Source organism: Oryctolagus cuniculus, chromosome 13 (assembly GCF_051225735.1).
Source record: "Oryctolagus cuniculus isolate XC-2025 breed Fujian yellow rabbit chromosome 13, ASM5122573v1, whole genome shotgun sequence".
In the NCBI taxonomy this organism is placed as follows: Eukaryota; Metazoa; Chordata; class Mammalia; order Lagomorpha; family Leporidae; genus Oryctolagus; species Oryctolagus cuniculus.
Window position 1 is genome coordinate 98,113,139 of NC_142879.1, and position 23,067 is coordinate 98,136,205.

Below are 23,067 nucleotides of genomic sequence, written 5' to 3' on the forward strand. Positions count from 1 at the left end.
TGCCATCGGATCAGCGCGGTGCGCCGGCCGCAGCGCGCCGGCCGCGGCGGCCATTGGAGGGTGAACCAACGGCAAAGGAAGACCTTTCTCTCTGTCTCTCTCTCTCTCACTGTCCACTCTGCCTGTCAAAAAAATAAATAAATAAATAGAATGAAATTGAAGGGTGGAGGGCATATGCATTTTTCAAATATGACACAGGGGGCTGGCACTGTGGTGTAGCAGGTAAAACCACCACCTGCAGTTCCAGCATCCCCTATGGGCGCCAGTTCGAGTCCCAGCTGTACTTCTGATCCAGCTCTCTGCTATGGCCTGGGAAAGCAGCAGAAGATGGTTTGGGTTCGTTGGTCCCTGCTTCCACGTGGGAGACCCACAGGAAGCTCCTGGCTCCTGCTTTAGGACTGGCACAGCTCTAGCCATTGTGGCCAATTGGGAAGTGAACCAGCAGATGGAAAACCTCTCTCTCTCTCCCTACCTCCCTCCCTCCCCCTCTCCCTCTCCTCTCTCTCTGTAACTCTTTCAAGTAAATAAATAAGTCTTTAAAAAAAGTGACATAGTACTTAGAACCAAATTCTCAATATAAAAAGTCACAAGCAATTTGACCTTTGCCCCTAAAATTGCTATTCATTATCATAAACTATATGGATGGAAAGTAGCATTCATTCATCTTTCAAATTAAATTCTTTTTCTCACCAGAGACACTAAATACTGTTTTCTATGTCCATGGATCACTTGTATACCTACAACACATACATATCCAAATTTAAAATTAAGTTCAGTGTTGTTTTCCTGCTTTGCACAGATTTCTGTAAAATGAAGATCCATTTTTTTCACCTGAAATATACTTGTTGTAAAAATGTTTTGAAGATATATTGTTTTGTTTTGTTATTTTCATCCAGATACACAGGAAGTTTTATTTTATTTCCTAAGCAAATATTCAGAGTAATTCCTTAAAAACTGCTTATTTAAAAGGCAGAGTGAAAGAGAGAGGAGGAAAGGTACAAAGAGCTGCCGTTAACTGATTCACTCCCCAAATGCCCACAACAGCCAAGGACAGGCCTGGCAAAAGCTATGGGGTCAGATCAGGAGCAAAGTGGGCAGGACTCCAACCTGTACTCAGCTATGAGACACCAGCATCCAAAAGCAGTGACTTCACCCACTGTGCTGAACTGTTCACCCCAGGATGTTTGCTTTCGACTTCAGTCTTCATCAAGTCTTTGGCCACTAAAAAATTTATTGCTTCACATCTTTTGTTTTCTTCTGAAATTTTTCTCACATTGTTTATTTACAACTTTTAACTCTACCAGAAATGTAGCTTTGTGTTATAAAAATCTAGTTTTCCTCCGTTAAGAAGTATTTCATGCATAAGTAAACCGTGTTTTCTTATGAATATTAAATGTTACCAGTATCAAGTTCTAAATCTTTGTTTCATATTATGTTTTTGGATTTCCAATGCATTTGCCCTTTCAACTGTCAGAAACCTGATTAATTTCTAAAAACAGCACGTTTACATCAAAAACAGCACCTCATTATTTGCTACATTACAAATGAGTGTTAGCAGAGCAGTAAATGACAAGTAGAATGTGTAACTCGAAATTTTTAAACTTTGATATTTTTGTTTGGCGCATGTAAGACTGATAAAATTAAAGCTCACTTTTTGGTAAACATGAGTTCTCTCATGCCAAGGTTTCCTTCTACAATCCCATGTACACGCAGGTGTGAACTGACATCAAACGGGTATTGGGTTTACTCAGACTTTAACCCAGGGGTTGAGAGATTATGGAAATTTTCTTGTTATCTTTTTGATCATGTGTATCACAACGTGGATCTGGACTTGTGTACATAAACATGGACTGGTGTCCAGGGAAGCAAGCAGGGGAGCCTGGGGCGAGGGCTTCCCGCACTGGGCCCTGCTGCCCACCCTCCAGTACCTGCTCTTGTGGTCCACGTCATCTACACCGCTTCTTCTGCAAATCAGCATTTTCTCCACTGCGGCCACATTGCCCGCGCTGGCAGCTCTGTGAATGGCACCGAGCTCCCAGTAGAGCAGGCGGTATCCAAAATGCGGCCGCATCTTCAAGCGCTTTTTCTCGAACTCCGTAACCGTCCGAGCGCGCTTTCTCGCAAGCTTGCTAACAGACCAGGAGAAAAATTTCTCCATAAGCAAGGCTGTCAGGGGCTTTCAGCCACCTCTGCAGCAAAATAGGAAGAAATGTGGCAGTCTAGCCACCATGCAACGGAGGAGCTTCACGGTTTTCAACCTCTCGGCTCACAGTAACTGTCGCCCAACAACTGCCGCGCATGTGCACCAGGCTAAGCCCCGCCCCTTCCGCTCCCGGACATTCCTTCCTCTTCCTCCAGACTCCGCCCAGAAGCCCCTCCCCCTCCGAGGCGGCCCTTGCTCTCACTCCTGGTTGGCCAAGACTCCATCCTCCGGGCCATGGAGGACGCCCCAACGCCGGGCAGTGCTTCTTGCACCACTTTCTCCTGCGGCCTGGACTCAGCAGAACTAGGCAGCAGGAGGGCCAGGAAGTGGGAAGGAGGGCGCCCCCCAGGGAGCACAGCCGCCCCCTCCCAGCAGGGCAGCCCCACAGCTTTCCCCTGGGCTCAGGAGATAGTGGGCTGTGTCTCCAGGTGGCTTGGGCCCTGGTGAGGCTCGACCCATGGGCCACATGTGCCCCTATCCCCTGGGCTCAGGCACATGGTTGCAGGGAGGTGACAGGCAGGGGGCAGCCTCGACCTGGTGCTGCCACTCCACTGGCTTCTGGGGCCAGTGCAAAACAGTAAAACACTGAACTTAATTTTAAATTGGGATATGTATGTGTTTGTAGGTATACAAGTGATCCATGGACATAGGAAACAGTATTTAGTGCCTCTGGTGAGAAAAAGAATTTAATTTAAAAGGTGAATGAAATGCTACTTTCCATCCATATAGTTTATGATAATGAACAGCAATATTAGGGGCAAAGGTCAAATTGCTTGTGATTTTTATATTGAGAATTTGGTTCTAATACTGTGTCACTTTTTTTAAAAGACTTATTTATTTACTTAAAAGTCAGAGTTACAGAGAGAGAGAAGGAGAGGGGGAGTCTGGAGAGAGAGAGAGAGAGCGAGGTCTTCCATCTGCTGGTTCACTTCCCAATTGGCCACAATGGCTAGAGCTGTGCCAGTCCTAAGCCAGGAGCTTCCTCTGGGTCTCCCACGTGGAAGCAAGGACCCAAGGACCCAAACCATCTTCTGCTGCTTTCCCAGGCCATAGCAGAGAGCTGGATCAGAAGTGGAACAGCTGGGACTCGAACTGGCACCCATAGGGGATGCTGGAACTGCAGGTGGTGGTTTTACCTGCTACACCACAGTGCCAGCCCCCTGTGCCATATTCAAGGAAGAGTTTATTGGCTTTTTTTCTTAACTGAGAATGGGACTGGGAATGGGAGAGGGAGGAAGAGGAGGGTTGGGAGTGGGAGAGTAAGTATGAGGGTAAGAATCATAATATTCCTGAAGTTGTACTTACAAAATTTGTATTCATTAAATAAAAGGTTTCTTTGGGAAGAAAAAATTCAAGCCCCGCTCCTCTGCTCCCTCACAGATGCCAGCACCCCCAGATCACAGACTTGCCCCAAGGGAGGCAGCTCCCACCATCCAATGGAAGCAGTGAGGATTCTTTGGGGAAATGATGATGTTAGGGCTAGAGAAGGGACAGGAACAGCCTGGGACCAGAGAGAAAATGCCCACAGTTGAAGGGGGCCTGAGGAGGGGCACCAGAGCTGATGCAGAGGAAGCCTAGGCCAACGTGGGATGATCTGAGCCATAAAACAGCAAGAGTCACATACTGTCACTCCCTGAGACATGTCTCCTAATCCCCAGTACCCCGGAAGGTGACTGCACTTGGAGACACTCAACGTGAGGCCGTGGGTGATTCCTAAGGCGGTGTGGCTTCTGTCCCAGAAGCAGAGGACATTCTGACACAGACACACACAGGGGATGAGCAGGTGGAGACACAGTGAGAGCCAGTATGTACCTGTGGAGGTGCAAGGCCTCAGAAGGTCCCAGCCCTGTCCACACCATGTCCTCAGACCTCAGCTTCCAAGCAGCAAGAACGTGAACTCATGTGAGAATAATCCTCCAATAACTACCAGAATCCAGCAGGACCATGATCTCCCAAGAATTCTTCAAACTCAGTGCCAGCATTTTGGTGTAGTGGGTAAAGCCACCAAATCTGATGCCAACATTCCATATAGGCACTGGTTTGTGTCCGGGCTCCTAAAACTTCCAATCCAACTCCACGCTAATGCCCTGAGAAAAGCAGTGGAAGATGGCCCAAGTGCTTGGGCCCCTTCAACAAAAGTTGAGAGACCTGTACAGAGCTTCTGGCTCCTAGATTCAGCCTGTCCCAACCCCAGGCATTTTGGCCATTTGGGGTGTGAACCACCAATGGAATATCTCTGTGTCTCTCTCTCACCATAACTCTTTCAAATAAATAAATAGCTTTTTAAAAAATCTCCAAGCTCTACCACTAGATTTTTAAACTGGGAACATCAACTTGTCTCGTGTTCCCATCCTTCCCCTATAGGAAGTATTTGAATATGTACAATAATCCTGAGTGCATACAGGCACACAATGCTACATAAACATCTGCTAGAATCTTACAGAGCATGCAATCCCTCCAGTCTCATACTCTTTTTTTTTTTTTGACAGGCAGAGTGGACAGCAGAGTGGACAGTGAGAGAGAGAGACAGAGAGAAAGGTCTTCCTTTGCCGTTGGTTCACTCTCCAATGGCCGGCCAGCACGCTGCGGCCGGTGCACCGCGCTGATCTGATGGCAGGAGCCAGTTGCTTCTCCTGGTCTCCCATGGGGTGCAGGGCCCAAGCACTTGGGCCATCCTCCACTGCACTCCCTGGCCACAGCAGAGGGCTGGCCTGGAAGAGGGGCAACCGGGACAGAATCCGGCACCCCGAATGGGACTAGAACCCGGTGTGCTGGCGCCGCAAGGCGGAGGATTAGCCTAGTGAGCTGTGGCGCTGGCCCAGTCTCATATTAAAGGAACTAGAAGTCTGAATCATAGAACTTGCATAGGTGTGAGAAGACTAATTTTTGATGTTCCAACAAAACATCTCACACAATGCGGAGACCAAGCACTGCTACAACAACACACGTGTGCACAATGGAAACTTTCTTGTCCATAGCTCAGGAGCCATGCATTAGGAATAGTGCCTACAAGAAAGTTTTATGTGACAAAATGGTTGATAACAGCAAAAATACAGTATCATTGAGTTAACCCAGGAGCTTACAACTGCCTCATCTTAGGTTAGGAATGAAATGGGATTCCCTTAAGTACTCCTGCAATATTGTAAAAAGAATGCTACCCCTGGTACAACTTCAACTTTGGAATGGACAGATGGCTCTTCAGCAGTGACTAGAAGGGAAAACCACAGTAACTCACTTTAGATAGTATGAGTCAGATCTTGGTTGAGGGCCAGAACAAAGCATTCATGAAGGAGGATGCACTCAGGCAATTTTGGTTCAATGCCTTGGAAGTAAGAAACTGTGGTAAGGATGACCAGTTCAAGCAAAGAACCACCTCCACTGCTGCCATTTGGCACCAAACCATGGCACCACTCCTCTGCAATGCTGTAACTGCCTCTCCACTGTTTTCTTGCTTTCACCCTCACCATCTGGAGTCTGTCCTCCAGACCACCCAAGGTGAGCCTTCGCAAGCATGTCACACAACATGTTGCTGCTTAGCTCAAAACCCTGCTCCAACACACCCAGCTAAAGCCAAGTCCACAATGATCGACATGACCCTTCTCCCATCACATTTTGACCTCCTTTCCTGCACCTCCCCTCCTTGCTCACTTCCCTCTAGCCACAGAGGCCTTCTGAAGCTGCTGCTCTCTGTTGCAGCTGGCAAAGGCTCCTCCCATGCCCCGGCCAAGACCAACTCCCTCTCACCTTCAAGTTTTTGCTCACATCTGACCCCCTCAGGTTGGTCTTTCTCCAACTACAACTGCACAATCCATACACTCTCTTCTTTTTGTACTTACGAATCTATCATTTGTTTATTATGTTTATTGCTTATTTCTGGCTTCTGCCACTAGAAAGCAAGTTCCATTAGGGCAGCATATTTGATGGAGAAGGACTTGGTATGTAGCAGCCTCCTATCTATATTTGCTTGATGAATGACGCTCACATTCTTGTTTTCTAAGAAATAAGTGGGGTCAGGGAGCATCCTCACCTATAACAGAGTCATATTTAAACCACCAGCTAGCGAGTGGCTCCCTCTTTTAGCCTACTTCCCACCGGGGTGTATAACAGTGTGACTTGGGGGTAGAGCCTTGTGTGTGAGAGAGAGAGAGAGAGAACTTACAAGCTTGTAGCTAATGTCCTAAGGTACATCTCTTCCCTTCTTTCTAAATCCCACCACTTAGAAATCTTGCTTTGGTCTTTTTCCTTTTCGGTAGTTTCTTTCATGGAACATCACTGGTTGAGTTGTGCCCAGCAGCAAATTCATATGTTGATGTCCTAACCATCCAGGCCTCTGAATGTCACTGTAATTGAAAACAGAGTCATTGCAAATGCAATTATTTATAAGTTAAGGTGAGCACAATTGTAACATGAGTGTTCTTATTAAAGAATGAGGTTTGGATTCAGAGATTTGCAGAGTAGGAAGCCAGTGTGGAGACACAGGGAGATGGCCAACTGTAGGACAAGGAGAGAGGCCTGGTGCAGGCCTTTTTCCAAGAGCCCTCAGAAGTAACTAGCCCTGCTAAAACCTTGATCTTGGACTTCTAGGCAAAATCAGTTTCTGTTTTTAAGCTACCATCTCTGGTACTACTTTGTTATGGTGGCACATGAATACAGACCAACATGGAATCAAAGGCCCAGAGAAGCCACCTTATTACTTCCCTTTGGAACAGTAAGAGCTAGCATTATAGAAGGAGGATGTAAGCCTGGGCAAAAGGAATCTGGGAGCCTCAGCCTGGAAACTCTAGTCAGTGTTAAAGCAGTCTTCAGTATGGATGAGTTTGCAAGGTCACAGGATGGCTCCATAAGACTCAGTGTGCATACACATAGAGTACCTTGCTAAGATCCCTTAAAACATATAGCTGCATTAGGTATCTATTTGGTTAGAGTATTCTATGCTCCAGTCAAATAGCAACTAACAGGTATCTACTCCCTATTTCTCCAGATATTGGCATGTGGAGAATCTTATCTCAAGAGCCTTATAGAAGACTGAATCCACACCATTTCTTCATAATACATCCAAAATCCCACTAGATCCAACCAGGCTGCTTCCCTGGCCCTGCCACATTAGAAAGTCCTGCCCTTGATCCTCTTTACCCTTGAGAAGTATCTGTGGTGGCCAAGGGTCCTTGATCTTAAGAGCTTGTCCAGACAGCCATGACAAGAAGGGCCTTCCCAAACAGCCAGGAGTCTGCCTCCTGCCACAGCATCTCTTCAAAGCACTGATCCCAAAGGTGGACCATTTTGCTGTGGCATACATCTGTGTCCATATGGGGATCATATAGCATGCATTGAAGGGTATATTTGTTGGACATTCAGCTAGGTGCCCATACATAAAATCCATCAAGGTACAGGCCAGTTGCAAAGGAGAGACTTAAAGAAGCTATAAAATGCATAGGTTCCATAAAGTGCCACAGAACATTTACCAGTGACAGAAAAAGGTCAGCTATCTGTCATTTTTACTAAGCAAGGCATGAGGGTCTTTTTCAGATTTATTTATTCATTTAAAAGGCAGAGTGACAAAGAAAGGTGAGACAAGGAGAGGGAGAGGGAGAAAAGAGGGAGAGGGAGGTTCTTCCATCCACTGGTACACTGCCCAAACAGCTTATAACCAGGGCTGAGTCAGACCAAAACCAGAAGCCAGGATTTCCATCTGTGTGTCCCACATGGGTGGTAGGGGTCCCAGGATTTGTGCCGCCTTCTGCTGCTTACCCAAGCACATTAGCAGGAAACTCAATGAGAAGAGAGATAGTGAGGACTCAAACAAGCACTCTGATACAGGATGCTGGCATCGCAAGTGGCTTCTTAACTGACTGCAACCCAGTGAGCCCCATGGCATGAGTTTCTAAGCCATGAAAACAAGTAGTGCAGCTGACAATTAATTGCCCATTCACCTCCCTGCCTGTGTTTATGTGACCTTGTGCTGAAGTTCCCATTCCACACAAAGCTACAGGAGAATACCAGTTTCATCACCAAGCAGGTTTCTCCATGCCCCCTTTCTCTCTCTCCATCCTCTATTTTATGCAATATCTTGTTTAGTAAAATTGATTAAAGAATGAGAGGTTATTACTAAAGCAAACCAGACATGACAGGGCAAAATGACGGATCTCTTGGTATCAACACTACTTGGGTCTTGAATAAAATACCTGCACACACTCACACCGAGAACTGCAGTGACATTAACAATCTTGCCAATTCTCACTCAGTCAATTAACAGTGGGGATTGGTGTTGTGGTATAGCAGGTTAAGACCCCATCTGCAAACCAAAATCCTACATGGATAATGGTTCAAACCTGGTGCTTCACTTATGCTCCAACAACCTGATAATCTACCAGGGACAGCAGCAGAGGATGGCCTAAGTACTTAGGCCCCTTCACATATGTAGGATACCCAGATGAAGCTCCTGGCTTCAGCCTGGCCCAGCCCTGGCCATTGTGACCATTTGAAGAGTAAATCAGCAGATGGAAGATCTTTCTCCCCTTCTCTAGGTAACTCTGCCTTTTGAATGAACAAATAAATCTTTTTTTTTTTGACAGGCAGAGTGGACAGTGAGAGAGAGAGATAGAGAGAGAAAGGTCTTCCTTTGCCGTTGGTTCACCCTCCAATGGCCACCGCGGCCGGCGCACCGCGCTGATCCGATGGCAGGAGCCAGGAGCCAGGTGCTTTTCCTGGTCTCCCATGGGGTGCAGGGCCCAAGCACCTGGGCCATCCTCCACTGCACTCCCGGGCCACAGCAGAGAGCTGGCCTGGAAGAGGGGCAACCGGGACAGAATCCGGCGCCCCGACCGGGACTAGAACCCGGTGTGCCAGCGCCGCTAGGTGGAGGATTAGCCTAGTGAGCGGTGGCGCCGGCCTAAACAAATAAATCTTACCAAAAAACCAGAAAGTGACTGTGAAAGCAGCTTTAGGAAATTCAGGGTTATCTACTTGGCCTTTTTCTTTCCTGGACCCTTCTTTCTCAAAACTGATATTGTCAGCAGGGGGACATGCTTGGGACATGAACGACAAAAATGCCAACAAGTCCGCTAGACTTTAGATGAATTCATGAAGAAAATATGGAACTCACAAATCTTCGGGAGCAAGCCATTCTATTTGGCTGTAATCTCCACTCAAGCTGGCTATCTGAGATCTTGACTTTTGGAAAAGTGATGTGGTCCACACAGTAGAGCAGGATTTGCACAGGTGGATGTTCTGGTGCCCCCTGCTGGCCATCGTTGACACCTTTGACAAAGCTCCTCACTCCTTTCAAATCAGACAATAAGCTGAACACAAGAGACACTGTTATCAACTAGGTCATTTTTTGGAGACCTTGAGGGGAAAGAAGTATAAAAATATGATAACAAATCATTCAGAAAAATACCATGCCTGTGTAAGAGAACATATTTCAGTAATTAGAGACAAAGCAAACAAATATATTTTTAACTAGGGGGAGGTAAATATATTGGGTGTTTTCCTCTCTTGCCCAGGCACAGGTTGCTAAATCAAACAACCAAAGTTAAACAGGCCACAGAAATGCTAGGACTTGTAGCCCTCTAATTCTGTCTCTGGCTATGGATATGAGTTGCAACCTCACTGATTCTCTGAAGTTTAAGGATTCTATGTCTAAACTTTTCACTAGAATATAATGCTCCATTACTTCTGAATCTTTCTGGTAAAATCAATTTCTCCAACTAATTTAGCAAATGGAATGGTGTGTCATGGGGGAGATTCCAAGATGGATGAATAGGGGAAAGATGTGCTATTTTTGACCAAGGGGAAATAGTAGAAGACAAACAGAAGAAGTGCATTCCCGGGGAGAGCTGGAGGGAAGTTTGTGGTGGACATGCTACAGAAGGAAGAGGCTATGAAGCAATGTGGAAGCCGCGGGTGGGTAGCAACAAGCATGGACACCACACACGATACCCACAGCTAGGAGCTAGAGGAGATGACAGCTTTGGGGTGTGAGGTAAGAGCATTCTGTGGCAGCCCATGCCACTTGTGATATTGTCAGAGGGAGAGCCTTTCAGACCACATTTCTGTGATTCCAGCCTGGAGAGTGCAGGGGAGAGGGTAGCCACTTAATCCAGCCAATTGAGCAGGTTTCTTTCTCATCTCCCAACAAAGACACCCAGCAGCTGATGGAGAGAAGATACCATTTTTTTAAAAACAGATGTATTTATTTGAAAGCCACAGAGGGAGAGACAGAGAGAGAGAGAGAAAGAGATCTTCCATCTGCTGTTTCACTTCCAATGGTGAGAATGGCCAGGATTGGACCAAGCCAAAGCTGAGAGTCCAGAGCTTCCTCTGGGTCTCCAATATAGGGGCAAGGGCCCAAGCACTTAGGCCGTCCTCTACTGCTTTCCCAGAGCATTAGCAGGGAGCTGGGTCAGAAGTGGACTAGCTAGTATTTGAATTGGAGCGGATATCAGATGTGAGCCCTGCAGATTGATTTAAGCGACTAAACCACAGTGATGTCCATGAGAAAGTGCCATTTTGACACAGCAGAGGCTGTGGTGGTTCTTGTGTGGGCCTGTAACAAGGGGATTTTAGCAGAGAGAAAATACTGTGTTCCCCCACTGACTAGGAGTCTTGCTGAGGGTTTAACAAGGTGCTGGACACCCACGTAGGATTGTGAGGTACTTCTATCCTCTCAATATATCACAAGCTCTGGGGCCCAAACTGCCAAGGTAAAGCACCCACAAATAGCTGGCTCTGCGAACTTCTTGCATCCGCACTCTCTGTGGAAGGTGCAAGCTCCAAGGCTGAGCATATCTTCTGAGCCCTGTGGTTATGAGGACCTTGAGTGCTGTGATTGTGTGAATTCGGTGACTGCATGATACGGTGTGAGGTATAGCTGATTCTCTGGGCAATCCCTGTGTCTCACATCAGAGCTCCTGATCACCTGAGGTAGTTCATTGCAAAGGGTCCCCTGGTCACAGTGAGGACTGCACATATCTTTTGTGTGGGTCATGTGCCACCATGGATGAGGGGTGTATACACTGGGGGCTAACCCTGAGCGTTGATCACTTTGGATGACAGGAGGTGAGGCTGTCATTGCGTCAATGGAGATCTACCACACCCAACGTGGGTGTCACCCTGGAGTCTCACTTCACCCTGAGCACTGAGTAGAACTCCCTGGCCACACCAAGCACATGATTCTGGGTTTTCATTGAAATAGCAGACATTACATTAAGCCACAGAGGCATAATTCACACATACAATGTATCAGAGGAGAAAACCAACAAGTAATTCCACAAATGCATGAAAACTTAGGCATAAATTCAAGAAACAAGAATAACAAAGATAACATGACTCCGCCAAATGGAACGTAACAACACTTCAATATGAGAATGTGAAGACCAAGAGATTGAGGAAATGCCTGAAATGGAATTCAAAAGAATGATCATAGGATTATTCAGAAGCAATAAGAAGCAAATTCATGAGTAAACAAAATCCATACATGATATGGATGGAAAATTTTCCCATGGGATTGAGATTTTAAAGCAAAATTAAATTAAAATATTAGAAATGAAGTGTTCAACATTTCAAATAAAAATACAGAGGAAACTATTAATAACAGACTTAGTGAAGCAGAAGAAAGAATATCTGAGCTAGATGAAAAATCACAGAAAATATCAGACCAAAAAAAAGAATAAATTAGATAAATTAAAAAGTGGTCAAGATTTATGGGATACTATCAAACTAATCGACATATAGGTCGTAGGAGTTCCTGAATGTGTGGAAAGAGAATGAATGAGAAGGCAAATTCAGTTAAATAATAACAGAAAACTTCCTTAATTTGAACAAAGAAAGGGACATCCCAGTATAAGGATCACATAGAAATCCTAATAGACATGATCAGGGAATCTAAGAGGGAGGTGGAGGAAAGGTTGGAATGTGGGTAGGAGGGCAGATGGGCAGGGTGTCCCACTATGATCCTAAATCTGTATATATTAAATATATATGAAACTTGTATAACTTAAATAAAACAAAAAAAGAGGAAGATAAAAAAGAACAGAACTTCATCATGACACATTGCAAACTTTCAAAAGTAAAACAAAGAAAAGATTCTAAAATGTGCACGAGGGAAATGCCAGATCATTTTCAGAGGATTTCCAGTCAACTCACAGCTGATTTCTCACCAGAAAGGTTACAGGCTAGGGGAGACTGGAGAGATAGTCCAAGTCTTAAGACAAAAAAAGAAAAAAAAAAACCTGTCAGCCCAGAACATAGTACTTTGCAAAGTTCTCATTTGTGAATTAAGTTGAAATAAAAACCTTCCTTAACAAACAGAAATTGCAAGTTTGTCACCACTTGTCCAGCCTTATAAGTGATGCTTAAAGATATGCCACATACAGAAACACAGCTAGTTATCATTATGTATGAATGAATGTGAAGGCAGAAAATCTCCTAGGAAATCCAAAGCAAATAATATGAACACTTATGGGAAAATGGAAGGGCCAAGTCGTTACTTCTTTATAGTAACCTTGAATGTAAATGGTCCATTCTCCAATTAACAAGTACAGATTAGTTGAATGGATTAAAAAACAAGACCAGACACCACAGATACACACAAGGGGCTGGCATTGTTTAATAGCAGGTAATACCACCGTCTGTAGTGCTGCCATCCAATATGGGTATTGGTTCGAGTCCTGGCTCCTCCACTTCAAATTCAGCTCTCTGCTATGGCCTGGGAAAGCAGTAGAAGACGACCCAAGTCCTTGGGCCCCTAAAAGCACGTGAGAGACCCAGAAGAATCTCCTGGCTCTTAGCTTTGGTTGGGCTCATCTCTGCACATTGCAGTCATCTGGGAAGTGAACCAGAGGATAGACGACCTCTCTATCTCTCTCTGCCTCTACCTCTCTGTAATTCTGCCTTTCATATAAATAAATGAATTTTTGTTAAAAAAAAAAAAAAGATATACATGGAGCTGGTGCTGTGGTGCAGTGAGTTAACACCCTGGCCTGAAGCGCCGGCATCCCATATGGGCACTGGTTCGAGACCCAGCTGATCCACTTTTTTTTTTTTTTTGGACAGGCAGAGTGGACAGTGAGAGAGAGAGACAGAGAGAAAGGTCTTCCTTTGCCGTTGGTTCACCCTCCAATGGCCGCCGCGGCCGGCGCGCTGTGGCTGGCGCACCGCACTGATCCGATGGCAGGAGCCAGGAGCCAGGTGCTTTTTCCTGGTCTCCCATGGGGTGCAGGGCCCAAGCACCTGGGCCATCCTCCACTGCACTCCCTGGCCACAGCAGAGAGCTGGCCTGGAAGAGGGGCAACCAGGACAGAATCCGGCGCCCCAACTGGGACTAGAACCCAGTGTGCCGGGGCCGCAAGGCGGAGGATTAGCCTAGTGAGCCGAGGCGCCAGCTCAGCTGCTCCACTTTCAATCCAGCTCTCTGCTGTGGCCTGGGAAAGAAGTGGAAGATGGCCTAAGTCCTTGGGCCCCTGAACCCGTGAGGGAGACCTGGGAGAAAGCTCCTGGCTCTTGGCTTCAGATTGGCACAGTTCCGGCTGTTGTGGCCAACTGGGGAGTGAACCATCGGATGGAAGGCCCCCCCCCACCCCGTGTGTGTGTGTGTTTGTGTGTGTGTGTGTAACTCTAACTTTCAAGTGAATAAATAAATCTTTAAAAAAAAGATACACACAAAATGAAAGTTAAAGTATGGAAAAAGATACTCCATGCTAACAGAAAGCAAAATCTAACAGGTGTGTGTATACTAGTATCAGACAAAATAGACTTTAACACAAAAACTCTTAAAAGAGACAAAGAAGGGTATTGAATAATGATTAAAGGGTGAATTTAACAGGAAGATAGATATATGCACTAAACTACCAGGGCACCTGGCTAATACAAATGTTAATTGATCTAAAGGCTGATGTAGACTCCAATACAATAGTAACAGGGCAATTCAACTACCCACTTTCATAAATGCACAGATCACCAGACAGAAAACCAACAAAGAAATAACATAACTAATCTACACTGTGGATCAGATGGACCTAACTGATATCTACAGAACCTGTCAGCCCACAGTTGCAGAATACACACTGTTCTCATCAGTACATATAATTCTCTCCAGGAGAGATCATATGATAAGCCATAAAGCAAATCTCAGCAAATTAAAAAGATGAAACCATATCATGCCTCTTTCCTGAAGACAATAAAGATTTCTTGAAAATATGCAAACACATGCAGACTGAATAACACATTCCTTGTCGAACAGTGGATCACATAACAAATCAAAAAAGAAATTAAACAGTTACTGTAAATGAATGAGTATGTCAGTAAACCATATCAAAACATGTAACAGCAAAGACAGTGTTAAGACAGAAGTTTACAGCAGTTAGTGGCTACATCAAGAAATTAGAAAAGCATTAAATAAATGAGCTATCAGCACATCTCAAGGACCTAGAAAAACAACAACAAGCCAAACTAAAATTAGTAGGAGGAAAGAAATAATTAAAAGTAGAGAAGAAATATGTAAAATTGAAACAAAAAATAACAATATGGAGTCATGAAGACACAGAAAAACTAAATGGACTAATAACCAAGATGGATATTGAATCAGTAGTAAAGATCTTTCAAAAAAGAAAAGCCAATGAATGTATGGCTTCATATGTGAATTCTACCAAATTTTTAAAAAATAACTAATTCCAATTCTTCTCAAGTTATTCAAAGCATTTCAAAGGGTGGGAATACTCCCAAACTATTTATGAGGTCAACATCACCTTAATTCCAAAACCAGAAGACACAACAAACAGGGAGTAGAGACAAATATCACTGACGAACATTAATGCAAAAATCCTCAACAAAATACTAGCTAATCAAATCCAACAACACAACAGAAACATCATCCACCTGAACCAGTGGGATTTATCTGAGGTATGCAGGGATGGTTCAACAAATACAAATCAATAAATGTGTTACATCACATTAACAAACTGAAGAATAATAACCATGTGTTGATCTCAATAGGTGCAGAGAAAGGATTAGATAAAATACAACATCCTTTCATAATAAAAACCTTAAGCACATTGTATATAGAAGGAACGGTTCTCAACAAAATCAAGGCAATTTATGACAAACCCAGAGCAAGCTACATATTGAATGGGGAAAAGTTGGAGCTTTTTCCACTAAAGTCTTGAACCAGACAAGAGTGCCTGCTTTCACCAATGCTATTCAATACAGTTGAAGTTTCTGGCAGAATGAATAGGCAAAAATAGAAATCAAAGGAATCAACTCGAAAGGACAAATTCAAATTATCCTTGTTTGCAGATGACGGAAATCTACAGGGGAACCAAAATATTCCACTAAGACACTACTGACATTCATAAGATAGCTTGGAAACATTGGAGGATATAATATTAACACAGAAAAATCAATAGCCTATGAATACTAGAAAATGCCATGGCTGAGAAAAAAAAACTTGTAAGGTCAATCCCATTCACAAAACTACAAAAAAAAATACCTTGGAATAAATTTAACCAAAGAGCTCTTTGATGAAAATTACAAAACATTAAAAAGGAAATAGAAGAAGACCTTAAAAATGGGAAAAAATCATCCACGTTCATGGTTTGGTATAATCAACATCATCAAAATGTCGATACTACCAAAAGCAATTTGCAGATTCATGCAATCCCAATCAAAATGCCAATGACATTCTTCTCAGATCTAGAAATAAAATGCTAAAATTCATATGGAAACACAAGAGATCCCAAAAGCTAAAGAAATCTTAAGCAACAAAGACAAACCCAGTGGAATCACAACACCAGATTTCAAGACATACTACGGGGCAATTGTAATCAAAACAGCTGTGTACTGGCACAAAAATAATCATGTAGGCCAATGGAACAGAATAGAAATTTTGGAAAACAATCCACACATCTACATCCAACTAATCTTTGACAAAGGAGCTAGAATCAATACCTGAAGAAAGTACAGGCAGTCTCTTCAACAAGTGGTGCTGGGAAAATTGGATCTCCACATGTGGAATGTGAAACAAACCCTTACCTTACAACTTTTATAACAGTCAATTCAAAGTGGATCAAAGATCTAAATCCATGACCTGAGAACTACAAATTACTAGAGAAGAATACTGGGGAAACTGCAAGACACTGATGTGGAAAAGACCCCGGAAGCACAGGAAATCAAAAAAATAGACAAATTTGATTACTTTAAGCTAAGGTTTTGCACTGCAAAGGGAACAGCCAACAAAGTGAAGAGGAAACCAACAGAAGGGAAGAAAATATTTGCAAACTCTGAAACTGATAAAGGATTAATATCCATAATCTATAAAGAGCTCAAGAATCTCAATCACAATAAAACAAACAATCCAGTTAAGAAAAGGGTGAAGGGCCTGAAGAGGCATTTTTCAGAAGAGGAAACTCAAATGGCCAACAGACACATATAAAATAGCTATCACGGAAATGCAAATCAAAGCCACATTGAGGTTTCACTTCACCCTACTTAGAATGGCTATCATACAGAAATCAACAAACATTAAATGCTGCTGAGTATATGGTGAAAAGGGTACCCTAATCCACTATTGGTGTTAGTATAAATGACTATAGCCACTGGAGAACATTACAGAGATGCCTCAGAGTCCTGAAAATAGATCTACCATATGCTCCAGCGATCTCACTCCTGGGAATTTACCCAAACAAAATGAACTCAGCTTGTGAAAGAATTATCTGTACACCCATGTTTATTACACCTCAATTCACACTAGATAAGATATGGAATCAACCCAGATGTCTATCACCTGATGACGGGATAAAGAAACTGTGGTATATTTATATAATGTGGAATACTACTCAGGTATAAAAAATTATGAAATCCCATCTTATGCTATAAAATGGATGTAACTGGAAAACTTTACATTTAGTGAAATAAGGCAGTCCCAAAAAGATAAATACCCTGTGTTCCCTAATCTGTGGTAACTAATAGGGTATCATAAATGTAAGTATATGAGTAAAATTGACATTTGGAAATTCGTTGATTCAATGATTGTACCTTTGATGAATACTGCTTATTTCTTCTATGTGTTGAATTATTTACTTAGTGTAAGGCTAACCTAACGAATATAAAATAAACTGAAAGTAGATCACTGTAAACATTAAAGGAAAATTCAGAAAGAAAAAAGTGGGAGAGTGGGAACATGGGCAGGACAGAGGATTGGGTGGGTACTATTACCACGCTCTTAAATCTGTATACACAAAATATGTGAAATTTTTTCACCTTAAATTTTTTTAAAAAAAGGATAAAAAGGAATGGTGTCTCATATGTTATGACCACAAATGATAAAACACACATAAGGAACTCATATAAATACTTTTTAGAGAAATGAGAAAGACAGGAATTTCAGGAGCGAAGGCTTTTCAATCTTTTCTTGTAAAAGGTCTGCTGCAGTAGAGACAGCGTGCAGTAGAAAGGAGCCTCAAAACTGAATTTACTGGAGCTGCTGAACTTTCCCAACCTGCTACTATGAGACAGGTGGAGAAAACACACATGCAAAGCCCCAACCCTGGCCAACTCTTGAAGTTTCTTTTGCCCACTAGGAAATTCTGCCTGGTGTTACAACATCGCATCTTGCAACTCAGTTCAGTTTCATTCAAAAATCAAAGCTTTATTTTCAACTGATTAATTTGATTACTTTGCCTTGTCCAAATACTCCCAAATGCTAATTTAACCAGATATTTCTCTGTGCCTCTCAAATATTCATATTCCAAACTGAAACACTATGCCAACACACTGAATTTGAATGGGATTCTTTGGTCATAAAAAGCACCCATAGTTAAGTAGCAACACTTGAAAAGAATCTAAGGATTGAATGATAGAATGTATGAGTGGTAACTTTCTGATTAGGAAGGTTGTATCATAGGTATACGCAAGGTTTTCACTTGTAGAAAAGAAACCTGAAAGTAATCAGTGGTGATCATTTAATGTCCTCAACAGTTTATTCTCAAATGTTTCAGGTTCAGAAATTATACTAGAATTTGGAACTTTTCTCTAATTTTAAGATTGTTTCCAGGCCTGGCTCTGTGGCAAAGCAGGTAAAGTTGATGCCTGCTGTGCCAGCATCCCATTTGGGTGCCAGATTGAGTCTTGGCTACTCCACTTCCAATCCAGCTCTCTGCTATGGCCTGGGAAAGCAGTAGAAGATGGCCCAAGTGCTTGGGACCCTGAACCTGCATGGGAGACTCAGAAGAAGCGCCTGTCTCCTGGCTTCAAATCAGCTCAGCTCTAGCTGTTGTGGCCATTTGGGGAATGAACCAGTGGATTGAAGACGTCTCTCTCTGCCTCTGCCTCTCTGTAACTCTTTCAAATAAATAAATCTTTTAAAAAAGATTGTTTCTAAAAAGTTAATAAAAAAATAAACAAACAGAACACATGAAAAGCTTAGGTAAACATAATTTCCCTGTAAAGAAAGCTCTATTAGCATCAGTGCATAAAATTGAAATTCTGCAAGTTTGGGGATATTATAATGTTTGCAATATATCCAAACATCGATAATGCCCACAGCACTGGTGTACCAAAAAGATATCTAAATATTTAGGTTTGTTTATAATGACAAAAATTTACAAATACAAACAAGTCACAATTAACTACTAAATTATCAATAACAATTTGGGTACAGTTTAACAGCTGGCATATGGACACACTGGGTCTATTAGTATCACTGGTTTGCATTTGCAAAACCTCCTCAAGAGTAACTTACAGATCCTCAGAAAAGTTTTCAAATGCTATATAGGGCCCAGCATTGGATACAGCAGTTACGACACTACTTGGAATGTCTGCAATCCATATTGGAGAAATTTAGGTTGAGTCTCAGCTGTAATCCTGATTCCAGCTTCCTGTGACAAGTGCATTGTGGGAGGCAGGGGCTATCCATTTAAGTTGTTGAGATCTCTGCCACCCATGTGAGAGACCTGAACTGAGTTCCTGGCAACTGACTTTGCCCCAAGGATCAGTGTACCAGTGGGAGGGAGTACTGTCTTTCCCCTCCCTTTCTCTCTCGCTTTTTCCCTGTCTTTCATCTTTCCAAATAAATATTTTAGAAAGCTGGATTTTTTGATCAAGCACACATAATTCAAAAGTGTTTTCTTTTAAAGAGAATTTTCACAATCATATATTTAGTAGAAAAATCTAAAGTATTATGTAAAAAGTATAATCAGGAACATTTATCTCCAGATTATATAATTTTTATTTTAAATATTTACACATTCTTGCATTTTCAGCACTAGATAATGATTTAGATTTGTCTTCTCATTATATGTGAAAGGAGTAGTTGATAAGCTTCAGATTCCAGTTCATCAATGCCTGAAAAGAAGAAATAATAATAATTCTGTTTTTTATCTGGAAGACTTCACAGTTAATGAAGTCTAAGTCAGTATTTTAAAGTTTGAGAACCCTAACACGGTTAAGAAAAAATATATAGGTATGACTATGACTACAAAACAAAATCGCTACTATACACAGTTTGCCCATAGTTATGTATGCAATTAGTTATCATTGTGTTAAGACTTGGAACTCTTGGTTTTCATTTGTTCAGCAAACATGTGGTAAGTAATGAGGAGGACAGTCCATCCATCAATAATCATAAACAAACCCAACAGCACAAACAGGTCATTTCCATTCGGAGTCATAGATGGGATGACAGGAATAAAGGAATAAAATAGTTTATTGCTACAACACACAGAAGGGGCATGTGTCCTAATTTTGTACCAATATTGTGGAAAATTTGGTTCAAGCATCATGTAATTTTACACCAAGAAGACAGTGAAAATGTGTATCAGAAAGAGGGAGAAACATAAGACTTGCAAAAAGTTAGAGGTGAGGAAGAAAATGGATGGAATTCTAAAGAGTCTAGTTTGGACTAGCAAGAGCCAAAGTGACTTAAATGTTTTTATTCCATGCTAAGGAATTTGGAGTTCTTCCTAGAGGAAAAGATAAACCACTGTTAAAGTAAATGTCCAGAGGTCACCAGCCAATCACAGCTTCATGAAATGTAGCTGCCTAAATATTCACGGGTGATTGGGTGTTTGGGGCTTAGTATCTCTCCCATAACCTGAGAAGCTGATAGTGCTGTTGTGTTCTTTGAATTGTACTGTGTGGGCTGGCAGTACCACGGAGATGCAAAAGTATCCATTCAGAAATAAGAGATGCATAGGCTCTGAGATTTTTCAAAAGCTATGGAATGTGATGACTAAATTAAAAATAGATACATTCTTCATTATCATGTATATGTTTTCACATATTTCATGAGGTTCATCAAGGAAATATCTTTCATGTCATTTCTATTAACCAAGCAATGGAAAGTGCTGTTACTTCCAATATATATTTGATTTCAGAAGACAATTCATCCAAATTCAATTAACAAATTATAGCAATATACCTCATCTAGTTCTCTATTTAAATTTGTATCTCCTCTAGCATCTGAAGTGAAATGTTATTTATCCCATTTACAGCCAATAGGATACATCATTATGCAAATCATGCATTACTTAGAAAATGAGGCCTTATAGACCCAACTTGAAGACGACTTAATACAAAAATCACATCTAATAAGATTCTTGATGATTTTAAGATTACCTAATAGACAGCAGTTTTGTGTAATGCTATTTCACTAATCTAATATAAAGTACAATTAGTATAAGGCTGTTGGTATACATTATTTTAGAAGTGTGCTGTTTCATCTTAGCAGTAGAAGGTTAAAATATCAAGTCATGGTTTAAACTAAATGAACTTTTTGGGTATTCTTAGGAAAAATCTGTCCTTTATAAAATTAAGTGAATTTTGTTGCTTTATTTTCCCTTAAATTGAATTTTCTAGAATCCACTTGTAGAAAATTAAAAATTTAAAGTTTAATAAGAGCAAGTTTTAGTGCATCTGCATCCAAGAACCTGGTTTGGGTCATCTTCCCACTACTGGTAACGCACACCCTGGGAAGACAGAAAATGACTCAAGGACTCGAGGCTTTACCGCCTGCATGGGAGATTGAGTTCTGTGTCCTAGTTTCAGCCTAGCTGAGCCCTGTCTGTTGTGGACATCTGGGGAGAGAGCCAGCAGATGGAAGATCTCTGTCTCTCTCTGACCCTCTCTCTTTCTGCTTTAAATAGAATAAAAATAATTAAAACTAAAAACAAAATATATTCTATGTTCAGTTTTCAGCACAGAATCTTAAGTACATGCATAGAGGAAATGATACTCTCAGGATGTCAGGAGAAAATTCTACTGGCAAAATATTAAATGAATATGCCATACTATCTGTTCTAAGAGCCAATATTTGCTGGAAAAACGTTCAATACAGGTAACAGCTATTGTTCAAGTTAGTTCATGATTCATGACTACCTAGGTTATAAATAAGGAAAAAGATGTAGCTCTGTAATTATAACTTTGATTTCTCCTCAGAAGTTAGGACCAATGTTTCAATTGCTTGGCTAATTTTAGTTTTATTTACTTAATTATGAAATTGTGGGAATATTTCACACTGTATGTCAAGTGTTTTCATCTAGGGTGTTTTTACTGAAGCTTTTAAAAGTAATGATATCCTGGGATCTGTGTGGTGGCACCACCTGAGTTGCTGTTATCCCATACTGAAATGTCAGTTTGAATCCTTGCTACTGTGCATATAATCTAGTTTAGTGTTCATCTGCCTGGTGAGGCAGCTGATGACGGCTCAAATCTTTAGGCATCTAACATCTGATGAAGTTTCTGGATCCTGGTTTTATCCTGGTCCAGCCCTGACTATTTCAGGCATTTGGGGATTAAATAGAACAGAATTGGATAGAATAGATTGAATAGAGGAGCTCTCTACATCCCTGTCACTCTGCCTTTCAAAGAAATAAATGGGAAAATATAATATCTCATTAAATGCCCCAAACAGGGCCTAAAATAGCCCTGTGTTGCTTAAGGACAGTAATAAGGACAGTATGATATCCAATGCTTTTCAAGATTTTGGTGTGATGACAAATGCTTTCGACTGGCAACTTCTTCAATATTTTGAGGGAGTTTTTCATAATGTTTCTGTGAAAAGAGCTTTATGGAAAAGCTTTATAGAAATGAAAAATAGGGCAATGAGCAAGCTAGGTATTATGAAAGTTAAAAATTCAGTGCCAGATGGAAGGGAAGGCCTTACTCAAAGAATGTATCACATGAAAACTATGTAAAGTGTGAATCACATTTTCTGTTACCAATATGATGTTACCTTTCCCCCTAAAAATTCTTTTCCTAAAAGTGTCCTTTCTATGTAAATAGATCTTATGCTTTTATGCCTCACTCACAAAACTATTTGTAAATGTAAATTTTACAAGGTGAAAAGTAGAATACACTGCTTGAAAAATTGCATGCCTTGTACTGAAGAACAGCTTTGGTAAACAAATTTAAGCAGAGTTCACTTTTTTCTTCTATTTCTTATATTAATAATACAAAGTAGAAGGAATTGCCGCTAATCCACCCCTGGAGCAGCCTTCCCCTACATAAATTCTCCAGTCCACCTCTGACCCTGAAATACTTGGTATCAATGACAGCTGAGGTCAACTGTCTCTGAGAAAGAGATTCTAGGTAAGACACCGAAGCTCCGCCATTCAAAGGACAGTCAGGGCGTGGGAGGAAACTATTCCAGAAAGGGAATAGCTTAGGAAAAGAGCCCTGAGTGTTGAGGCTATCTCTGGCTTTGTCTTGGAAAGGAGGAGGTTAGGGTGATTTAGTCCTACTGATGAGGGAAAACGAGCAGGTGTTAGATGAGTACTTAGATGTATCTTTCAGATGCAAGTGTTAGGCACAGTGGTTAAGATACCACTTGGGACATGTGCAACCCATGTTGGAGTGGATGCGTTCTATTCCTAGCA

General features: G+C 41.9%; 1 protein-coding gene across 4 annotated transcripts in view; it reads right to left on the minus strand.

The window, feature by feature from the left end:
• LOC149122784 (uncharacterized) overlaps positions 1 to 23,067 on the minus strand; it is a 77,027-nt gene that overhangs the window by 13,613 nt on the left and 40,347 nt on the right. For 2 of the 4 annotated variants that reach the window (XM_089312418.1, XM_089312417.1), the window contains exon 1: positions 1,929 to 2,313. The exons of 1 other annotated variant lie outside the window; for it this stretch is intronic. In XM_089312418.1, the coding sequence (XP_089168544.1) occupies positions 1,929 to 2,158 (230 nt within the window). In that variant the 5' untranslated portion in view covers positions 2,159 to 2,313. Of the gene's footprint in view, positions 1 to 1,928; positions 2,314 to 6,362; positions 6,544 to 9,305; positions 9,804 to 23,067 lie in introns of those variants that run through there. One more of the 4 variants, XM_089312419.1, reaches the window with a different exon arrangement.